This window comes from Morone saxatilis, unplaced genomic scaffold, assembly GCF_004916995.1.
Source record: "Morone saxatilis isolate NCDOM2014 unplaced genomic scaffold, NCSU_SB_2.0 Contig17, whole genome shotgun sequence".
NCBI classification, from domain to species: domain Eukaryota; kingdom Metazoa; phylum Chordata; class Actinopteri; family Moronidae; genus Morone; species Morone saxatilis.
Genome location: NW_023339729.1, coordinates 14,747,677 through 14,767,396, shown reverse-complemented (window position 1 = coordinate 14,767,396; position 19,720 = coordinate 14,747,677). Strand labels below are relative to the sequence as shown.

At 40.9% G+C, this 19,720-nt stretch overlaps 1 protein-coding gene across 1 annotated transcript in view; it reads right to left on the bottom strand.

The window, feature by feature from the left end:
• Positions 1 to 441: 441 nt before the first annotated feature.
• Positions 442 to 19,720, bottom strand: part of adgrl3.1 (adhesion G protein-coupled receptor L3.1) — a 113,193-nt gene continuing 93,914 nt past the window's right edge. The window contains exons 17-26 of the mRNA XM_035659666.1: positions 17,218 to 17,438; positions 14,559 to 14,625; positions 13,395 to 13,486; positions 10,454 to 10,622; positions 8,902 to 9,081; positions 8,242 to 8,335; positions 5,827 to 5,955; positions 5,018 to 5,035; positions 4,098 to 4,400; positions 442 to 3,128 (exon numbers count right to left, since the gene is read on the bottom strand). Coding sequence (XP_035515559.1) covers positions 2,485 to 3,128; positions 4,098 to 4,400; positions 5,018 to 5,035; positions 5,827 to 5,955; positions 8,242 to 8,335; positions 8,902 to 9,081; positions 10,454 to 10,622; positions 13,395 to 13,486; positions 14,559 to 14,625; positions 17,218 to 17,438 — 1,917 coding nt within the window. The 3' untranslated portion in view covers positions 442 to 2,484. The remainder of the gene's footprint in view (positions 3,129 to 4,097; positions 4,401 to 5,017; positions 5,036 to 5,826; positions 5,956 to 8,241; positions 8,336 to 8,901; positions 9,082 to 10,453; positions 10,623 to 13,394; positions 13,487 to 14,558; positions 14,626 to 17,217; positions 17,439 to 19,720) is intronic.

Here is a 19,720-nt window from a genome sequence, read left to right as displayed (position 1 = left end):
TATGCCAAACCAAGAATACAGGTGCTGAGTAGTTGACTAATTTTTGCCTGATCCAGTATTTTACATTTACTGAGTTTTGTAACCTGTTGGTAACCAATACATACATGATCTTTAGAGAACCATGATGGACAGGTAAATTAAATCTTGTATTGTGATACCTCGTTTTTATCTCTTTAGTATCCCACTGTTGTGGCATTCTACAATGGACACTGTTTCAGATGCAAGATCTTACAGCAGGTATTTGGCCTAAGTAGTAACGGCTGATATGTTACACAAACATATGTCTATTACATTTATGATTACCTGTTTTCAACCTAACCATCAAGTGACTATTTAAGTGCTTTTATGTTGTGCGTAGCAACTTCATAGGTGGTTATAATGTGTTTGCATTTAATTTTGCTGTAATAACTGATAAGACTCAAGAGGCGGAAAACCGCAAAGCTATGTCAGTAATTTATTTGTTGGCAAACAACTTTCACTGTTACAACAAATATTAGTTATGAGATCATTCAACTTGGAACCCATACAAAAAGAATAAATAATTAGCAATAATATTGTAATAATAATCATGATCATAATAATTTAAAAAAAGAACCATAAAACAAACCCAGTGCCAGTTTATTTACTCCTGCCTAAAGCCAACTTTTTTTTCCTCCAAGCTTGTTTTGCTGTCTTTAAACCAATAAACAGATAAATAAATAATTTCTCTCTTGGGGACATGGAGGGGGCTTGTGGGATACATGTGCAAGCTTCACTTCATACACTTATGAAATTTTCCTCCTAAATAAGTAAACATTGGCTTTCCACATTGGACAGTGCAGATGTGTGCAGAGTTTTCACATCTTCAGTACACATATATGGTGTAATCATGGCATTTCACACTTGAGACCCACCCTTTTTCAAATAGTGGAAATTTTTTTTAGTTAAGAGAATGACATTTATTATTCTTTTTCTGTACAAGATCTCAACCCGCAGAGCAAGGTAATGTCAATTGGCAGAATATTTGGCAATAGAGAGGATATGCTTCATAAACCTTTCTTGTGTTACCTCAAATATCTGGTATTTTTGTAGTTTTTTCTCTCCCATACTCCTCTTTAGGCCTAAAGGAAGACAATGCTTTATTCAAGAACAAATGAGATGAGACCCACTTCCAGCGAAGGCTAAAATGTTGCATTTCCATAGTAACTGTCTCATAACTTTGCCGCTTCACTTTCCTTTTCATTTTAAATCTACACAGTGGTAAAGTATATAGTAACAATTGATTTGCAAAATGTAAGTGACAGTGGTGTTGCTATAAAAAGGACCAGAATGAAGTGTGTGTAGGGTATATGAGTATTAATTAAGGAGTGCTTAACTGTCGCTGTATTTACGAAAGAGTGACATGAAAGATTGTTCCTTGCTCGTTCTGTAGTCTACACGTGACTAGATGTCATCACATTTCAACATTCAACAGTTCCACAGACAAAAGGTTTGCAATGTAAAATTCAAAAATAAAAGACTTGGTCATATGCAACATTTGTATCTGTATCTGTATTCTGTACAATACATAGAAACAGTTTGTGATTTCTTTATAGTCCTTTTGATAACTGAAAACTTTTACAGAAAGGAGAAGAAACGGAACCCATTCTTTTTTTTAATTCAGTCTGTTGTAATATGATCTTCCTTCTTTGTTTTCAGTGAAATGCACAGTAGCCGCTGTCACTACAACTTGCAGGAATGTTACACCAGCCCAGACAAAACTCCAGTTTAGCAGATACGAACAGGAAGAGAATTCAGAACATCAGCGTGATATGGGTATAGTTCGGTTGCCCAATAAAATAGTTTTTGGGATGATCAGTAGTGAGGGCATATATCATACATCCTCCACTTGATTGGCAGGTAGTGGGGCAGGGCCTCTTTAAGGCCAGTTTATCTTGTGAACACCAGAGTTTAATATCCTGCTCTACCCTTTGGAGAGGTGGAAACATTATCCCAGTATGTGTCTTTAAGAGTGAGACAGAGAGACAGACATACACACAAACAGACAGGCAGCTCCTTTAACCAGGGCTGGGGGCCACGCCCCTGTAGTGGTGGTAGTGGAGACTATATGCTATTATCTGCTAGAGGTCCATATTGAGGAACTTGTAGGGCTTCAGTCAATCCAAGATTCCAAATAAAGTAACAGGTAGGGTAAAATTACAGAATCCCTCCCCATTCCTCTCTATTCCAGGTTAAAAGTTCCACTTTTGTTTGATGTTCACAAAAAGTCTCTCAGAACCACCCTTTCAGTCTGCACCATTTATGACAATACATTCAGTCCCTGTTTTCATTTGACCGGCGATAACTCAACTATATTGTCATGAACCATAGTTAATATCACACACAGTACATCATTCCAGGGTGACAGGCCAGCTCAGACTGCCAGTCAACGACACAGAATGTTTTCATTGGAGGGTTGGAAGTGTGAGAGTGGGCTGGGGAGGGATAGAAGTCTCTTGATTGGCTCTATAGACTGGTAACCAGGTGGGAAGGGTCTATGGGCGGCTCCTCGGGCGACGAATCGGACTCCTCCTTGCTGCCGGACACCATATATCCATCACTGCCACCACGGCCCATGTGGTAGTAGCTCTGTAGCTCGTGAAGGTGATTCCTGGAGCCCAAGTTTGGCATGCTCTTATAATAGACGTCATCAAGCTCCGGAGCAGTGGCACTCTTACAGGGCTGCAGCTCCCCAGAGCTGTCTTCCTCTCCGTCTGTTAAACCGTTCATCTGCCCATCCGGGAGGTCCGTCAGCACTGGCATGCTGGTGTACAGCGAGTCTCTGTGGTTCGGCGAATGCGTGTGCTCGTCAGTGTGCTCGTTGGTCAGCAGGGGGAAGAAGCTCTCGCTGGTCTCCTGGGGAATGCGCCGTGGACGGGAGAAGCTGTGGGGAGGTGGCGGAGGTGGGGGGTGGCTGTCTGGTGGAGGAGGCCGTGGTGGGAGGAGCGGAGCGTTGGACTCCTCTCTTATAATCTCCAAACCCAGGTTCTCCTCATGGGGGAAGGCTGCAGGGTTGTCCAGCACCATGGGACCATTGTCCTCTTTACTGCTGCCCACACACCCACCTACCCCACTGCTGCTGCTGCTGCTACTGCCTCCTGCCATGCTCCCTGAAAGACCAGGCAGGAAGAATAGTTAAAGCATATTTCTGCTCATTTCAACAAAGAACAGTACTTTTACTAGTATGGTGACATGTGGCGGTGATTGTAGCACTCAACAGATGGGATTTCAGTGTCAACAAGTCAATATTTTCATATTAACGGTGGATAAAATGTTATGTGTAATGTGAAAGGAGTTTCTCGTGGCGATGAACCCACAGAGAATCATCACCTGACAGCAGTTTCCCTCAGATTCACGGAGGGTTGCAGCATCTTTGATCTTATTGTTTTGACTTTTCAGCCTGCAACTTTACAGTTTTGGTTCAGCTCACGCATCAGTATTGTTTTCGGTCACAGCAGGCAGCTGTTTTCAGCAAAAAAAACTCTCTAAAACAACTGTACACTACCTGCCAAGCACCAAGCAGAAGAATTTAGCGACTAGCTGGTGAACATAGCGGAGCATTTGAAAGCTTAAGAACTATATATTTATTTTTGGAGTTAGTAGTGCAGTGGTAACCAAGGACAGCAAAAAGGAGAGTCTGATAGCGAGAAACATGACTAATGTTTCTCAGTATCTGCTGCATTGTAAATAGGCTACTGTTAAATAACAAGTTCAATCAGCTTAAAAGGTGATGATATGTTAGTATTGTGTTCACAGGTTGTCCCTGAGTGGCCAAAAATCAGTTATTGCAGGTTTAACACATTCATTTACAACATATGTGTATGTTATCAGTATATTATGTTAATATAAATGCTGCCAGAAAAGCCCATACCAAACTCTTCATGCTTTTAGATAAGACGCGTCAGAGTCACAAAAGTGTTTATACACCCAACTTGTGGAAGATCTCTGAGGCCAGTGTTTAATTAATCTAAAAAGAAAGCCAGGGCCTTGTTATGCGCTTTACAACTAGTAACCCAGTCTACATAAACCAAACATGTGTGCCTGTCTAAACCTGAAATGTTTTAAATCAAACCAGTCACCTCCATTGGCCATGCTGCTGTTGACCAGCTTGTTCATCAGGTTGTGATTGCGCTCGGTGGTGGCTCGCTCATGGTTGTTTAGGTAGGATGGGATGTAATTGGAGGTCAGCTCCTTCAGGATCTTCTTCTCCAGGGTGGTCTCCTTGTGGTTGCTGTGGGTGCCATAGCCACCACTACGGTCTAGAATCTGGACGCAGTCGCTCAAGTACTCACTGCTGGCCATGCTGTAGTTGTTGGCATGATTACCATTTAGAGGGAGCGTATCCATAACACTGGAGTCTCTTGCGTTGTTCAGGATGCCCTCTGAGGAACAAATAATTATAAAAAAAGTAATAATTACTAGGATTCTTAAATAAACTAAGTGGATTTTTCAGAAGAGAGATTTTAATTATTGTTTGATATCATAGCATGTGCTGTGAATTGAGGATTAAAAAGTAGCAATGATAATTTTCTTGGAAGGAAAAATGCTTCAAGCGTCCATAATTCATTTAAGAGAAACCTCAGAAGTATTTTCTTTTCTCAATTACTGCCAGCACTACAGCAATACAAAAAGAAGAGTTAGAGTTTCACTGTAAAATAAGATAAATGTTTTGAAGTGACACTTAATTATTTCTACTATTTATTACATTGCAAGCCATTTTAAGGGCAAACCTACTGCATCTCTTTTATAACTCAAACGTCAATTTGCAATTTGGAATATTCAAGGAAATTGTTTTTAGAACAGCATATTTTAAAAGAATATGTTAAAAGCTAAATTACGCAAGTGTATTATATGGACTGACAACAACAATTTTGAAAAAAAAAAAAAACAGCTGCAAACTACTGTTTGGACATAGATTAGACTGAAAATGAGTACTGAAGCAAGAAAAGAGAAAAGAAAGTCGATGTTATAAGTAGGTGAGTATTAATTTAGCCCATACTTGTGTCTCGGTAAGGTGCTAATGGACAGCATGAAGGAGAAGGGAGAAAAGACACAGATGTAAGTTCATATATCAAAAGAAATAACTTTCAGCAGCTACAAGATCAACATTTGCAAGGTAATTAGAGGTATGATGAAAAAAATTAAAACAAAGAGACCATATGTCTCAAAATCAAACTCTGTTTTTCATGGTCTCACTGTTAACTAGCTGCTATTAAATAGTTCATTATTATTATTACTTATTTTTATAACACAGAGGAAACATAAAAACACACCTCACAAATTCCATTTAAAACATAGTTTATATACAGTAGACATGCACTAAGACAAGCAATACACAAGTCCCGACTGACACATACAAAATGACAGTCAAAAATGAAGCATATAGTGTATAAAATCGAACATTTACACAAAAAAGTACAAATATTTCATGGCTCCCAAGTAGCTTATAAAAGAGTGAAAGTGAATCTGCAGCCAGTAACATATAGCATGCATCTATAGCACACAATAAATCAGCATGTGAACTTGTTATACTGTTTCGATAAATCATCAACAGAATTTCCTCTCCACATTTATGTGCTGTGAGAACTGCCCAGTGGGTGTCCTTTGTGAGAGATTATTGCAGTGTGATTGATTGCCTCACTTGGGAGCCATAATAAGGCTAGATCAGATATGCAGCCAAAAGTGTATCACGGTAGCAAACATTTTAAAATGAAATAACCATGCAAAATAAATGTAATGTAGTGAAAAAAATAACTCCAAGCTAACTTTCCAAGTGTTGTACATTTATAATAGGAACATCAGGCACACCTTGGGTGTTGTACATGCCCACGGCTGGGTTGTTATAGACTGCCGAGTCCCCCAGGAGAGTGTTATAAGGATTGTTAGTACCATGGGGACGAAGGAGAGCATTAGTTATAAGATGATTAGCCATGGCTCCTGGTACAGGCAGATAGAGAGAGAGAGAGAGAGAGAGAGAGGAAGAAGAAGAGCAACAGCCAAGTCGAGAGAGGGAGAGAGAGAGAGAGAGGAAAAGCAACAGCCAAGTCAAGAGAGAAAAAGAGAAAAGCACTCGAGAAAAAAAAGGCAGAGATAGAGGTTGAAGGACAGAGCATGTAGACATTGTAGAGTGTAAGTAAGCGAGAAGGAAAAAGAAGAAGGGAGAGTGAGATGGAAAGTGAGTGTGTGGAAGAAAGAGGGAGAGAAGAGGACAAGTAAATCAAACAAGCAAACATAGTTTGAGGTGAAAGCCAAGAAAAAGCTTGACAAGTCATTCTTGCAGCCACTGCATACAGGCCGAGCCGAGGGAGAGGACGAGAGAGAGAGACGAAGAGAGAGTAGCGTAGCTCGAAGAAGATTGTGCTGCAGTTCTATACGCTTGAGCAGAGCAGCATGACTACAGGATAGTTAATGGACAAAAGGGCTACAAAAAAGTGCATTTTCTTCCCTAGGTGGGAGACAGATCATGTACACATAAAGACACTGCAGAAAAACAGAAGACGAATGACTGTGACAGCTTCTATACATTAATCCTTGTGTTGTATGGTCCCCTTAATGTAATACACTACCTCTACTACTCCTAAGTGAGTATGTATGACACATAGCTTCAAACCATAGGCTACAGGGAAAAAACTGAGACACTAAAACCTCTCTGTTGTGACAGGGGATTTTGGTAAGAGGCACCAGTGTGTAGCTAAAAGAAAATACCACAACATTTTAGTTATCTTACTCTTAAATCCACTGTTTTGGGATACCACAGTTCATATTAGTAAAACTTCATTACTATTTACCTTTTTAGAAATAAGAAATTGGCCAGCAGCCTGAACTTGGCCGACAGTTCGAGGTAGAATAAATTGACTGGATGGACTGAATGGAGAAAGTGGAGTGTGGCAGAATACTTAATACTGAATGATTTTTGGAGAATATAATAGAATAGAGTAGATTCTTTGGTAAAAAAAAAAAATAAATAAATAAATAAATAAAATAAAAAATATATATATAACACATAAACACATAAAAATGTCTTAAAATGTATTTCAACGTTAAAATTAACACATTCCTTCTTCATTTTACCAATTTCAACAAGTCAGTCTCCTATCAGAATATCCCATTTATTCCACCCCATCCTTACTCACTAAGCCACAGTGTGTAGTCATTTGAAATCTACTGGCTAAGTAGCTCTCTGCACCATACTTTAAAGTGTGAGGGAGGGAGGAGGTGGGGGTGTCTTAAGCTCTGCCTCACTAAGTGTGTGATAATTCAGCTGCTGACACACACCGTGTCTGCTTTAGCATCAATCTGTCATGCTAACAGCTTATTAGTGGCCTGAAGGAAGTGAGGGCCACACCTCGAGTTAGAGACTAACAAATGACAGTATGTGCGTGTGTGTGGAAATGTCTGGCCGTTTGGGTGTCTATGTCCTCATTACCCTAGACCTCAGACAGCTATACTTATCTATCTATACTTCATTCTTAAAGTGGCTTACTCTGGAGGGACAGTAAGAGTCAGCTCCGAATACAGTGCACTGAGCATAATGTTCATTTAATTTGATGTTCATTTCGTAACAAAAGTAGCCTTCGTATAGTAAGATGAGCTAGGCTGAACGTACAGATTCTAAAGCAAAAACACTGCAAAAGTTTTCCCTACTTCACCATACATATACTATAGTGCTGTGGTGAAAACAAACTCATGCTAAATTTTAAAAGCACCACCTAAAGTGACACACTACTACATTTAACTAATAGTAAAGCATTAATCTAAAGCAACTGTGCATAACTTATAGTATTATAATAAAGAGACCATTGGTGTTCAGCTCAAGACTTGCACACATACTTTAACGTAAAGGATTTATCACCCCACAAATGCTTCAAAAGATGAATATCCTTTAAAAAGGAAAGTACAGAAGCGCTCTGTAGCACAGTCAGCTCTGTACTATATAGATTTATAATGGGAGTACAAACTGGTTGATGTTTTAGTTTGAGCAAGAGTCTGCTTCTAACTCTCCCTCCTGTAATGTCATCCTTTGAAGCACCAACAAAGTAGGAAGTGATATTTACACTCTATTCTGCTAATCTTCCTCTCTACAAGAACACAGTGCCATTATCAGAAGTTTGGACTCCTACCACTTTACTAAATGACAGCGTATGCTGTCTGAGCCTCCCGCTATTAATAAAGTAGATATGGTGACAGTGATGAGGATGCAAATGGTAGGTATCCCGTGGTTACCTCTGTTGAGCGTGGCGGAGCTATTGATGTCTCCAGTGATGAAGGAAGACTCCTGTTTCCTCACAGTGTCATTCCACATCCGCCTGATACGACTCTGTACACAGGAGAAAAGACGAGAAAGAGGAATAGAGGGAAAAGTAGGTAGAGAAGGTGTGGACAAAGACACAGAGGAGTAGCAATAATGAAGGGGAGAAGGAATAAAGGGAAGAGGGCAGGGACAAGTCAAGAGAGGGACGACATGAAGACAAAAGAGGGAAAGAAATATGGTAAGAAACGTAATATATGGGGGTGTGATGTGCAAAAGAAGGGCAAATTAGTGCAGGAGAAGAGAGAAAGAAAAAGCAAAGCAACGACCAGTGAGAGAGAAACAGGTGGGGGAAAATAATCACCCGTCAATGCCATTTATACTCCATCTACCTGTGTGTCAGCATCAATTTGAGGAGGTGTAAGTCAGGGTTTGGGCTATCTCACTTTCAACACAAAATCCACATTTTAAGTCGTCCCATATTGTAAATACTGTAGTTCTAACATAATCAGATATTCACAATGTCCATATAAAAAGTGTTGTTTTTTTTGCTTGTTAAAGTCTGCCTACAATAAAATTGAAGTTGAAAGTGATCAGCGATAACCCAAAACCCTAATGGCGTGCTCCGGCCTCACCTGAGAGTCTGCTGTGCTGTAGCGTCCAGGTGTGCAGGCAGGTAAGCTCACCTGTGAGCCTGTGGAGTAGCGGCCCGGGGTCCGTGACGTGGTGGTCTTGCTGGAGGAGGAAATAGACGTCTCCACGCTCTTGCCACTGCAGCAGTGCGTACGCAGACATTTGCCGTACTCTTTACGCACCTGGACAGGGGAGGGGTGTGATGGAGAGCGTTACACACAAACACACTACGCGCATATATTCAATTTAAAGAAAGCTAATGTGAAGGAGGAGGAACTGACTGATGAGCCACTTTTAACTTGCACATATTGGAGCATATTTTTGAGATGACATACTAAGAGGAAGAAACAGGAAAGGCTTAACTTGATATAGTGTCTCTGTTAACTTCTTATTCTACTCAAATTCCTTGTGCAAACACTAACTCCATAACAATTTAGACATTAAAGGATTAACTTCGTAAACTTTCTCCCATCAGCATCCACCCGAAATGTTATTACTGCCACATATCCATCTGAAATGGACATATTCCTTTGGGAGACATATGATGCACTTGTACACACAGAACATCTGCATTTAGATCACAATCAAGTTAGAACAAATAGGACTGTAATTGCTTTTTAACAAGCTTGTTGGACTGGCAGACGTGTATTGCCACATGCTCTGTTTGAACAGCTGTGTGGTGAGTTGCTCCATGGATCTCGGGAGAAACCATGTTGGGCCGTAGCCAAAGAAAACCTCAGTTCTGTTCTGAGGACATATCTCTCAGGATACCTGATCCCATGGCTTGTTTATTGGTCGTACACTAAAAACTCTCTGTGGGACGGCAGCCAGACGAGAGTATTAAGCATTTGATGAATTTTCTTTCCATGTCCTACTCCTCTTCTGTACTCCAAGGCACTGACAGTGTGTGGGAGACTCTGTAAAAATATCCCAGGATGTGTAGGATCTTCCTGGAAGCCATCATATAATTTAAATTTAAAAAAGGGGAACATATGCATTCACAAAGGCATCTAATCCTTTAGGCCAACTATACCCAAACATATATGAAGGAGGTCAACTTTTCAAAATGAAAGAGGAGTTGCAAGGGGAGCTGTGTATCAGTGTGAGCGAGGTTAATGTATTAAATCATAGAAGCCTCAGAGAAGTCAGCATCAGAGGAGTGATGCAAACACTGCCACTGAGACCTGAGATCAAAACAGACATATATTTCCTCTGCATGTGTTCAAAATTTAAAATATTTCGAGCTACATATTACCAAAGTTTTGAACAAGCTATTTCAGGATTGATGACTCTGCCTGATGATGAAAAACATCTTTTTTGTCCAGGAAAGATTAGCAGCTCGGTTTGTTACCTGCTGCCACAGTGAGAGAATTGAGCAGTGTCATCAGCGTTACTGAATGACCAATCAAACCTGTGACAGCTTTGCAGGTATTTTTGGTGTCTCTACTGATCAGTGCTAGCATGTGTGTGTTTGTGTCTGCGTGTGTCTGTATTTGTCTGCCCGTCACACCATCTGTCTATTTCTGTTTAGCTTTGTCTGTTTTCCCCCCTCACCTTCTTCTGCAGTATGCAGTGAAAGATGAAGATGAACATGCCCTGCAAGGAGTTGAAGATGGTGAAAAGGTAGGCCATGATGACGGTGCTCTCGTTGATGTACATCAGGCCAAAAGCCCATGTCAGGCCCAGCAGACACAGCAGGGCTATGGCCCCGATCACCCAAGACCTACAGAAGAGGGGAAGTAATTGAAAGGGGGAAATTTGAATTACAATTTCATTAAATCATTTGCTACGTCACATTATAATTAAGTATAAGTTATGTATATAAGTATATGTTGCAAGCTGCATTTTAAGTAAGATAACATGAAAAGGCTTGTCTCTCTCCCTGAATCAGAAAAGCTATTCAGCAGAGTTTGATGCATGTGGGACCATGAGGCAGGAGAAAGGGGTTATAGAGGGTTCCTTCCGAATCCCATCGCTGTGGGAGAGGGATAGAGAAAACAGTGGGAAGTTTTGCCAAAAAGAATTACACTCTTACGAAAAGAGTGAGAGAATAGAGAGGTAGTGGATTTGCTCATTTAGATACCATCTCAAGAGAGGGAGGGGAGGTTATAAGCCAGCTGACGTCAGCCACTAGGGTAGAGAAAAGTCAAGCCTACAAGTTTTTTTTTTCCAAAGTTACATCCAAACTCTATCCCTCACTCTGTCATGCACAGCAGAGTGTAAAAGACGTTTTCACAGGCAAAAAGGGGCACTGAAGTCTGTTAGTGCAATTGTGACTATAACATTTTAGTGGAATTAAATTTCATAAAAGTTTCCAAGGCTGTGAACGGCCATTTCAAATAAAGAGAGAGAATCATAAAGGCCAAATGTCAAAGGAAGTTGGTCGTGTCGAGGCATGTGTATGCATTGTAAGTCCTCCCTTGAGCGTGTGCGTGTGATTCTGCGTGTGGCCATGTGAGTGGCTCCACTGGGCAGTAAGTATAGGGACATTACAGCCATTATAAATGACATTTCCCACTAAAGGTCACAGTTTCAGGGTCTGCCACAGCTGCAAAGATGGCTGTTAATTTGATTGGCTGACTGGGCAGTGATCACCTCTCGTGAGGGATTGGAGGCGGAGAAAGGGGGTAAGGGAAGAAGGAGGTGGGGGGTGGAGAGAGAAAAACACAGAGGGGGAGATATTAGGAGAGTCAGGAGGAAGGAAAAGAGAAAGAGGAGGAGAGTAAGTGAGTGAGACTGAGGTGATTGATTCGATGTTGCCCTCTGTGGCACCATTCAGGCGAGACAGAAACTCCAATAAAGCTCGTCTGACGACCCTCTTCAATAAAGGGTACAATCATCCCTCTCTTTTCCATCCCTTCATACCAACTCTTCCTCCAGTGCTCCCTTGAGTCATGATTTTTCTCTCAGCTCTGTTTCCCCTCATTCACATCTCACCATTATAATATTTCAATAGCACATTAAGTCTATAGGTCACAGGAGCTCACAAATCACACATCAACAAGTAATCCATTTCACAAGGCAGGTTAATGGTTAATTTAGGGAAATGCATAAACTCTAGGCAGGTTCTACAACAAATAAGACAACAAGCAAACCAATCAAAATGTCTTCAGGAAGACGAAAGGCAACCTGATTGGAGAGTGGCCTTACCAGAGCCAATCCACAACAAAGACAACTTGTGATGGCTTGGAGTTAAAGAGACAAAGAAAACAAAAGGAAGAAAAAATAATAAGACAAAAAGGGCATGATGATGATTAACAAGTAAATGAACCACTATAAGACATGACTAATGAAGTGAAATAGATTAAAATCTATTCAGCCTTCAGTGTGCTCAAAAAGAAGAAGGAAAGTCATTAAAAAGGAAAAAAAGATCCGAAAGCATCATATTCTAAATTGCTCTTTGATTTTCATCTTTCATCAGGCTTTTTGATTACATTTCTCTAAACTGCACTGAAGATCAGCTGGTTTCGTCTGTATTTCTGAAGCGCTTCCCACTTGAAGTCCTACTTAAAACTGCTGTCATGAAAGATACATTGGCAGTAATATTTAAATGATAAATCGAATGGGTGAGCCATTTCGTGTTTTACATTTGATATTCTGAGCTGTGCCTCAGTAAGGCGTTGAGCTCTGAGCCATGGCATATTGTTTGAATTAGACTGAGCCTTTTGTCTTGAGCTGCACTGGAACAGGAAAAAAAACGCAATCCTGATTAGTTAGCTTAGCAGGCAGAGAATCAGTGGAAATGAAGTCATATTTCAGTGACATTCTCTGAGGGTGATCTAAGTAGTAATGACTGGGACTGGGAATACGATGAATTCAATGAGATGAGAATGTGCTTCATGCTAACATGCAAAACAAAAAAAGGTTGACAGACGTAGTTAGACATTTATTAGCTTTTTTTGCTGAGAGCTTGATGAGAAGATGGATGCCACTCTCAAGTCTGTATGATAAATGCAAAGTTGAAACCAGCAGGCTGTGTCTAAAGCAAACCAAATCTAAAGCTCACTATTAACGCTTCATATCTTGTTTGTATGATCGGCACACAAACTGAAAATTAGAAACATATTTTTGCCCTTTTACAGGAGGTGGCGTGACTAGTTCTCTCCGGGGCAAAAAATAGTCTGGCATATAACCCCTTGTAAAAAAGACACAACTTGTAGTTTTATACTTTGGTTTTTGTTCATACAAAACACACAAGATATAACATGTTACTTAGTAAGCTTTAGATGTGCTGGTATGAGAATCTTGTTGCCATCTGACAGTTTGGTTTGCTGTTTGCCCTTGTTTCCAGTCTTAATGCTAACCTAAGCACCTAAGGCTCCACCTCCATATTCAACAGCCAGACATGAGAGAGCTATCAATCTTATTATTTAACTCTCTGCAAGAAAGCAAATAAAAGTATAACATAATCCATACACACAGGCATAATCACTCCCGCTTTCAAAACCAGGCGTGCTGGTGTGATGGCAGTGACAGTATGCATACATGTACTTACTTGATGTTGTCCAGACATCCAGAGTCTGGTTTGAGAATGGCCGTATGATGGAACATCTTATAAAGAGCGATACCGAGGAAGATTACATTCAGCTAAAACACACACAGACACACACACATACCAGTTAATATTCTGCAGCAACAAGCCTAATTAAAGACACAATGTCACCACAACAATTCACTCACACACAGTGCATATCATTTCATTTTCCCTTCCAGCAGTAATTGGCTTGGGGACACAGTATCAGCCCACAATCAACAGCCCCTTTATGTGCTCAAAATACAGCAGCTTGAGCATCAGGGGAAAATACAGCAGTCATTACATCCATTGAGGATCATTGTTACAATAGAAATCCAGTTCTCACAGATGCTGTCTATTCTTTTGGCCTGCTAATGCATAGATAGAGTGGTTTAATAATGACTGTCTGGAGTGTTGTGCTGGGTCTGAGGCTGTATATGTTACCAATGGACATAGAGCCATAACATTGTGGTCCCACCTACACCACTCCTACTTACTGCCCTGGTTAGATGAGTGATAGCCTCCCTGACATTTCATAAATGAGTACAGAGAATCAGTGTACATACTGGCATTCACCTAATTGGGAACATCATTCTCTGTTTCCCAAACACAATTTTTTATGGGGTTATTTTGCTTTTTTTGTCAGTGTGTCTGTCAAGTCATCTACTCTATTTCTGGCTCTGTTTACTTGTTTAAGGTATGATGCCTGTTCCTGCTCCTCAGAGCAGTTTTCTGACTGCTGAAGCATCATTCATTCTTGACTGTGTTTCCCTTTTTACTGTGTAATTGGGCTGCATTGTAATAAAGTAACAAGGTCAGGAAGAAGTACAATGCCTGTATCATCAAATAAGTGCATAAGAGCAACATAACTTTGTTTAGTTCTTAACTGTGGTTTGTGCTTTATGTCTAAAGATCTCCAGCTTGTTGGAATATGTGCCCACTTAAGAGTTACTCCAAAAGTGGGAATTATTAAGTTGACACATAAATTCCTTCTGCTTCCACTGCTGAGGAGCTCAAGCAAACCTTGTAGGAGATTTAATGTAACACGTCACTGCTGCATGAACATGTAGCAGTCAGTCTACTCTGTTCATGTAATGCTACTGTATGTCAAGTATGTGTGTGAGCATGCATGTATGTGTATCTCACCATAATGATAAGTGTAGCAGGGCCTATGAAGCTCCATATAAAGTACGTGTCCAATCGCAGCCAGCACCTACAGAGACAGAGGAAGAGAAAGAGTGAGTAAGAGGGAGAGAGAGACATCATGCATGAGAAACAGAGGGGGAGAAGAGCAGGAGAGGAAAGACGCATAGGGATTAAAAACATGCTCCACTCTCAGATGGATGTAGGGTAGCAAGGATTTACCATCAGAGGACAGGACATGCATCATAGTTACACACACACACACAAATGAGGTAAAGAGGGGAAAAAAGCAGTACATTATATGAGATACAGTATATCGAATACATCCCGATAAAGGGAGGACAAAAGGAATTGGGAGGGTGAAAAAGTGAAAGAGATGAAGAACAGTGAGAAAGGTGCTGCAGAATGAAGTAAATACGCACACCTCGAACATACATCACATACAGAAGGAGAGACAACGAGGGATGAGCACCTGTGATAAATAAACCTTTACTTCCCTCTAAGGGCACAGATATATGACATGGCCACATCCTGCGGTCACAAAAATATGACATGACTGTGTTCATTTGAATACTGAGTTATGGATGTAGCCCTCATACCAGGCTATTTATGGAGTCTGGGAATGGCTGTGGTGAGGTTAAAGGAAAAGGGGAGGGACACACACACACACACTTAATATATACACACAATCATGCACCCACACATTCGGAGACAGAGGACATGCATGTACACACACAATCATACACACCCATTTCTGACCACAAGCTTAGCATTTGGTAGTAAAAGATATACTGCTGTATGCTAAATTATATCACCCCAAACATCTTCACTCATCAACTGCAGCAGCAGGGGAGGAAAAAAAATGTCCCCGACTGCCCTCCACTGAGGTCAGACCCAACGGGTTGCAGCAAAAGGTGTCAGAGAAAAACCGCTGGAGCAAAATGGCCGACTGATTCATGACCAGCTGCTTTTGAATTATTAATCTTTCAATTTCCACCACATTAGAGAGCCTTCCATTATGGGTCCCTGCCTGTGTCACTGTATCCACCATTAGGGCTCCTCTGCTAAGTCATAGCAACCTTCATTATAGGAGGTGAATGAGACTCAGTGCCACCGGCTAATATGGGAGAGAATGGGGTCCTTTGTGTGACAAGGTGACACAGCAGGGATGGCAGATGATATTTCCAGAGATTTTGTCTCAATGTGTTATGTCAAACATGATAAGCGGTGCCATTTTCAAGGCTGGACTGATGAATGAGTCATATAACTTATTTTCTGCTTTTTATGGAATGTACTATTAAAATACTTCTACTCAACTTCTTTTCAAATACATGAGACGTGAGGCAATTAAAAGCAGAAACATTGTTTGGGTGAACTACAAGAAAATATTTTTTTAACTTACGTATATCAGTGCGATTTGTGTCTTTGTTATTCTCCCAAAACATATCACTTAATTTAACATTTTTACTCTTGAACCATAGCTACTGTCTCAAGTCCCATTGTCTGTTAGCTAATGGCATGCAGCCTGATTATTCATCCAGAGCTTGGCATTCAGACTCTCATGTTTTAATGATCATCCTACAATGAAATATTGATCTAAGTGGCATAGGGATTGGTGTGGCTTGATGGTTAAACGCTGCTAAATTCAACCCTTTTCCCTTTCTTCCCTGGCCTACACATCACCTCTATGAGCTGATGTGTACCTAGTGGAGAGCTGAGAGTTCTGAACTACAAAAAGCCCCAAGAGTGGCACAGAACGTGAGCATGTGAATCATTTAACGGTTGTATAGTGTCCTGTTACTTTTACAATCTATATGAAGTCGCTCATTTATAAAAGAGATTTTTCTAATGCAAATGTTTAAATGCAGTGTCCACATTGTTAATTCTCTAGTCCTTGCGCTTTCATAGAGTCAAAGAATTGTGGAGAGGTCATGGACATATACATTATGTGCACATTATGCACATAATATCCATACGCACTGTATGAATAAAATGTTGGGCTCTTTTCAAACTCATAGTAAGAATGAAGTGGACAAGTCACGCATGTGAAAGTGTTATTTTGTTCACTGGTGTATTTGTAGGTATTCTATTATGCATATACTTCATATGAATGAGATGCTGACTGCCTTTTCATGGATTAACCCTGTGTCTCGGGTTGGGATAAGTCAAGCATGCATGAATACGTTACCATGTGCTCTTAATGTATGTCATCATCCCACTCACTTTCTGCATTTCCTCCAGGGAAGCAAACAATTGCAAGCCAGTATGGATGTGTGCACACCCTGACAGACTACTCCATTCCTCTATTCTCACACTCTCACACTTAAACCACTCCTTTTTTCCCTCAGTCTGCTTCACAGTGCACCCCCTTCGCCTATCCCGCCCTGTTAAATCCTTCCATATTCACACATTGTTGCTGCTGTGCTCATGCAGTGCTTGTGCATCCTCCCCTGCTTGTCCCCATACTTCCCCCACTTCCTTCTTCTCTGCCTCTCTCTGCCTCTCTCTATTGACGCTTCAGAAGTACCACAGCTTGTAGAGACCACTGTGGCAGACGCAGCCAAAATGACAGCAGGCACTCCAGTCTCCCTCCCTCCTTCCCTCGCCCCATCATCCATCCTTCCGTCACGCTACGCTCTCTTTGCCACCCCTCTGTCCTTACACTCGGTCGGTGCCGTAGCTCCTGTAGTCCACTGCAGCAGAAACAGCCACTATGACAGCAGGCACTCCATATCCTGCCAGGTAGAAGTACTTAGTCCTGGAGTGCTCGCTCTCGAACACCTCTACCAGCATGATGTAGAGCTGCACCCCTTCCAGGAACATCCAGGTGAAGGCTGCCAAGAAGAAGAAATGGAGCAAGGCCGCGAAGACTGCACAGGCAATCTGTTGAGGGAAAGAAAAAGATGGAGAGGATTTAAAAATACAGTAACACTACACACAATAATTCTCAGGAAATATTTAATCTGGTGGACACTTGCACTGATGAGTTAGAAAGTGGAAAAAAGAGACAAACACTGCAGGCGATAAGGGTATGAGTCAGACTTAGAAAGTAATCATTTATCATATTCACATAAAGAAGGAAATGTGAGGGATTAAAATTGGTCTGCCAATACTGGAATAGACTGGAAAGGAACAGGATAAAGCAAACATAAATAGAGGGAACACACAATCATAGTATACTATAACAGCAATTACAGAATGACTCAAAATAGCTTCAAGATTTCAATATTAGTGGAGCCTCCTTCACACTCTATTCCATGTCTACATTCTACAAGTCATCTAAGAAGATAAATGAGAAAATATAAATGACAAATTGTTGCTGCAGCCTCTGCTGATTGACCACATTTCAAACATAGGTGGCAAAGCACTTTTCAAAAGGGGCTGAGAGAGAAGAGGTGGGAGGGGTGTTGAAGAGGGCGAACGACTTGGCAACACTACAAATACAATATGATTTTTGTCAATGCCAAGGATGAACAAAAATGAGCGGAACTGCTGCAGAAGTGACTCAGCAGATTGGTATGAAAGAGACAAAGCACACATAAAATTTGACACATTTTAAAGCTTGGAAAAAGCCGGCAGTAACATCAGTTTAGATACTTAATAGCTGGGGACGAATTGCAGTTTTTATGCAATTACTAGAGCAGAACTGTATGCAAACTATATAGTCAAAATAATGTACAAGTTCTTCAGTTAGTTTCTTGTGAAATGGCAATTATCAAATATCAAATCAAATTCATAACATCACCAGTGGTTATACATTCGCACTAAAAGTGAGGGAATGGATTTGAAATGACATTGTTAGTAGCCAGCGAATAGTGACGGATGAAAGGGATGTAAAAGAGTTAGAGAGGCAGATGATAAAATACTTAGAAAACCCTGGGAGAAAGTCTCCTGAATGTAAAAAAGAAAAAAAACAGAGCAGCAAAGGATGAGCATTAGGAAAATGAAAGAGGGGTATCAAGCCTAAAACCGCATTAACAATTCAGGCAATGGGATGGGAAGAAAAGAGGGGTGCTTAAGAAAGGAAGGCAAGGAAAAAATGAGCGGAGCGATCTGGCCTGTCACGTTCATGGCAATGTTCTAATCTAAAGAGTCACTCCTAAATCATTGAATGGGAGCTAACAGACAGACTTTTATATTGGAGGGGTTTGCAGCGAGAGACAATTACCTAATGTCTGAGAGACAATGAGTTTAGGGGGCGAGGGAGTCACTCATTTCCATTTCTAATGATCGCACAGTGTAGCTTACTCACAAAAGACACACACATGCACACACACAAAAAAAAAAAAAAAAAAAAAAAGGTGCTGCCTTATGCAAAGACATCATTTAGTTCCCCTGCTTGAATTACTTGGCTTAACCGAGGCTTGCGAGGCTAAGTGGACGCTGAGGATGTTAATGGAGGGTCACAAATAGTCACCATAGTAATTAACGGAGATGGCAACAGCACAAATACAGTGGGCGCACAGTACAGTACAAAGGAAACATGATCGCTCCCACACAGACACACATAGGACCCTGCAGACAAGAAAGGAACAAAGACGCACAAGACCTCCAGGATCAAAAACCCATTCAAATCAAGTGAGATATAGTGGTCATATCTAATTTGCATGAAGAGAGTTTTATCGTCCAATGTAGAGCATAGGCGGAAATACAAAGCCCAGGACTGCGCATGACCAATGAGATACCTTGAATACGATGGAGGAAGATAAAGATTACAGGAGCCCCGAGAGACAACAGTATCCATCCCCCACACGAAGACCGAACACCTGTCTAAAATGATGTACAAGACAACAACGACAGGACAACAAGAAAACATAGCCTACGCATAGCACTAAGGTGTTACAAATGAGTCCGAAGACTAGCAATACGAGGTGACTCACTGACGACCGCTCGACACGAACATCGAGACGAGGTGTCCTAACAAGTATGAAAAAAAAAGGATGAAGTTGTATTAATATACCAGTGTGCCCAAGGTAGAGAAATACAGAAAGGAGAATGTCTTAACACAGAGAATGACGATGACGTACAGACACAAGTCTTGTTTTGTGTGTACCTCATGACTGCTTATGCTGAGAGAGAGGCGTGTGATATACAGAGAGGCGTTGGTATCCATAGAATTTTTGAACAGGTTACTCTGAAACGAGTGGCGACTATATGTAGATCGC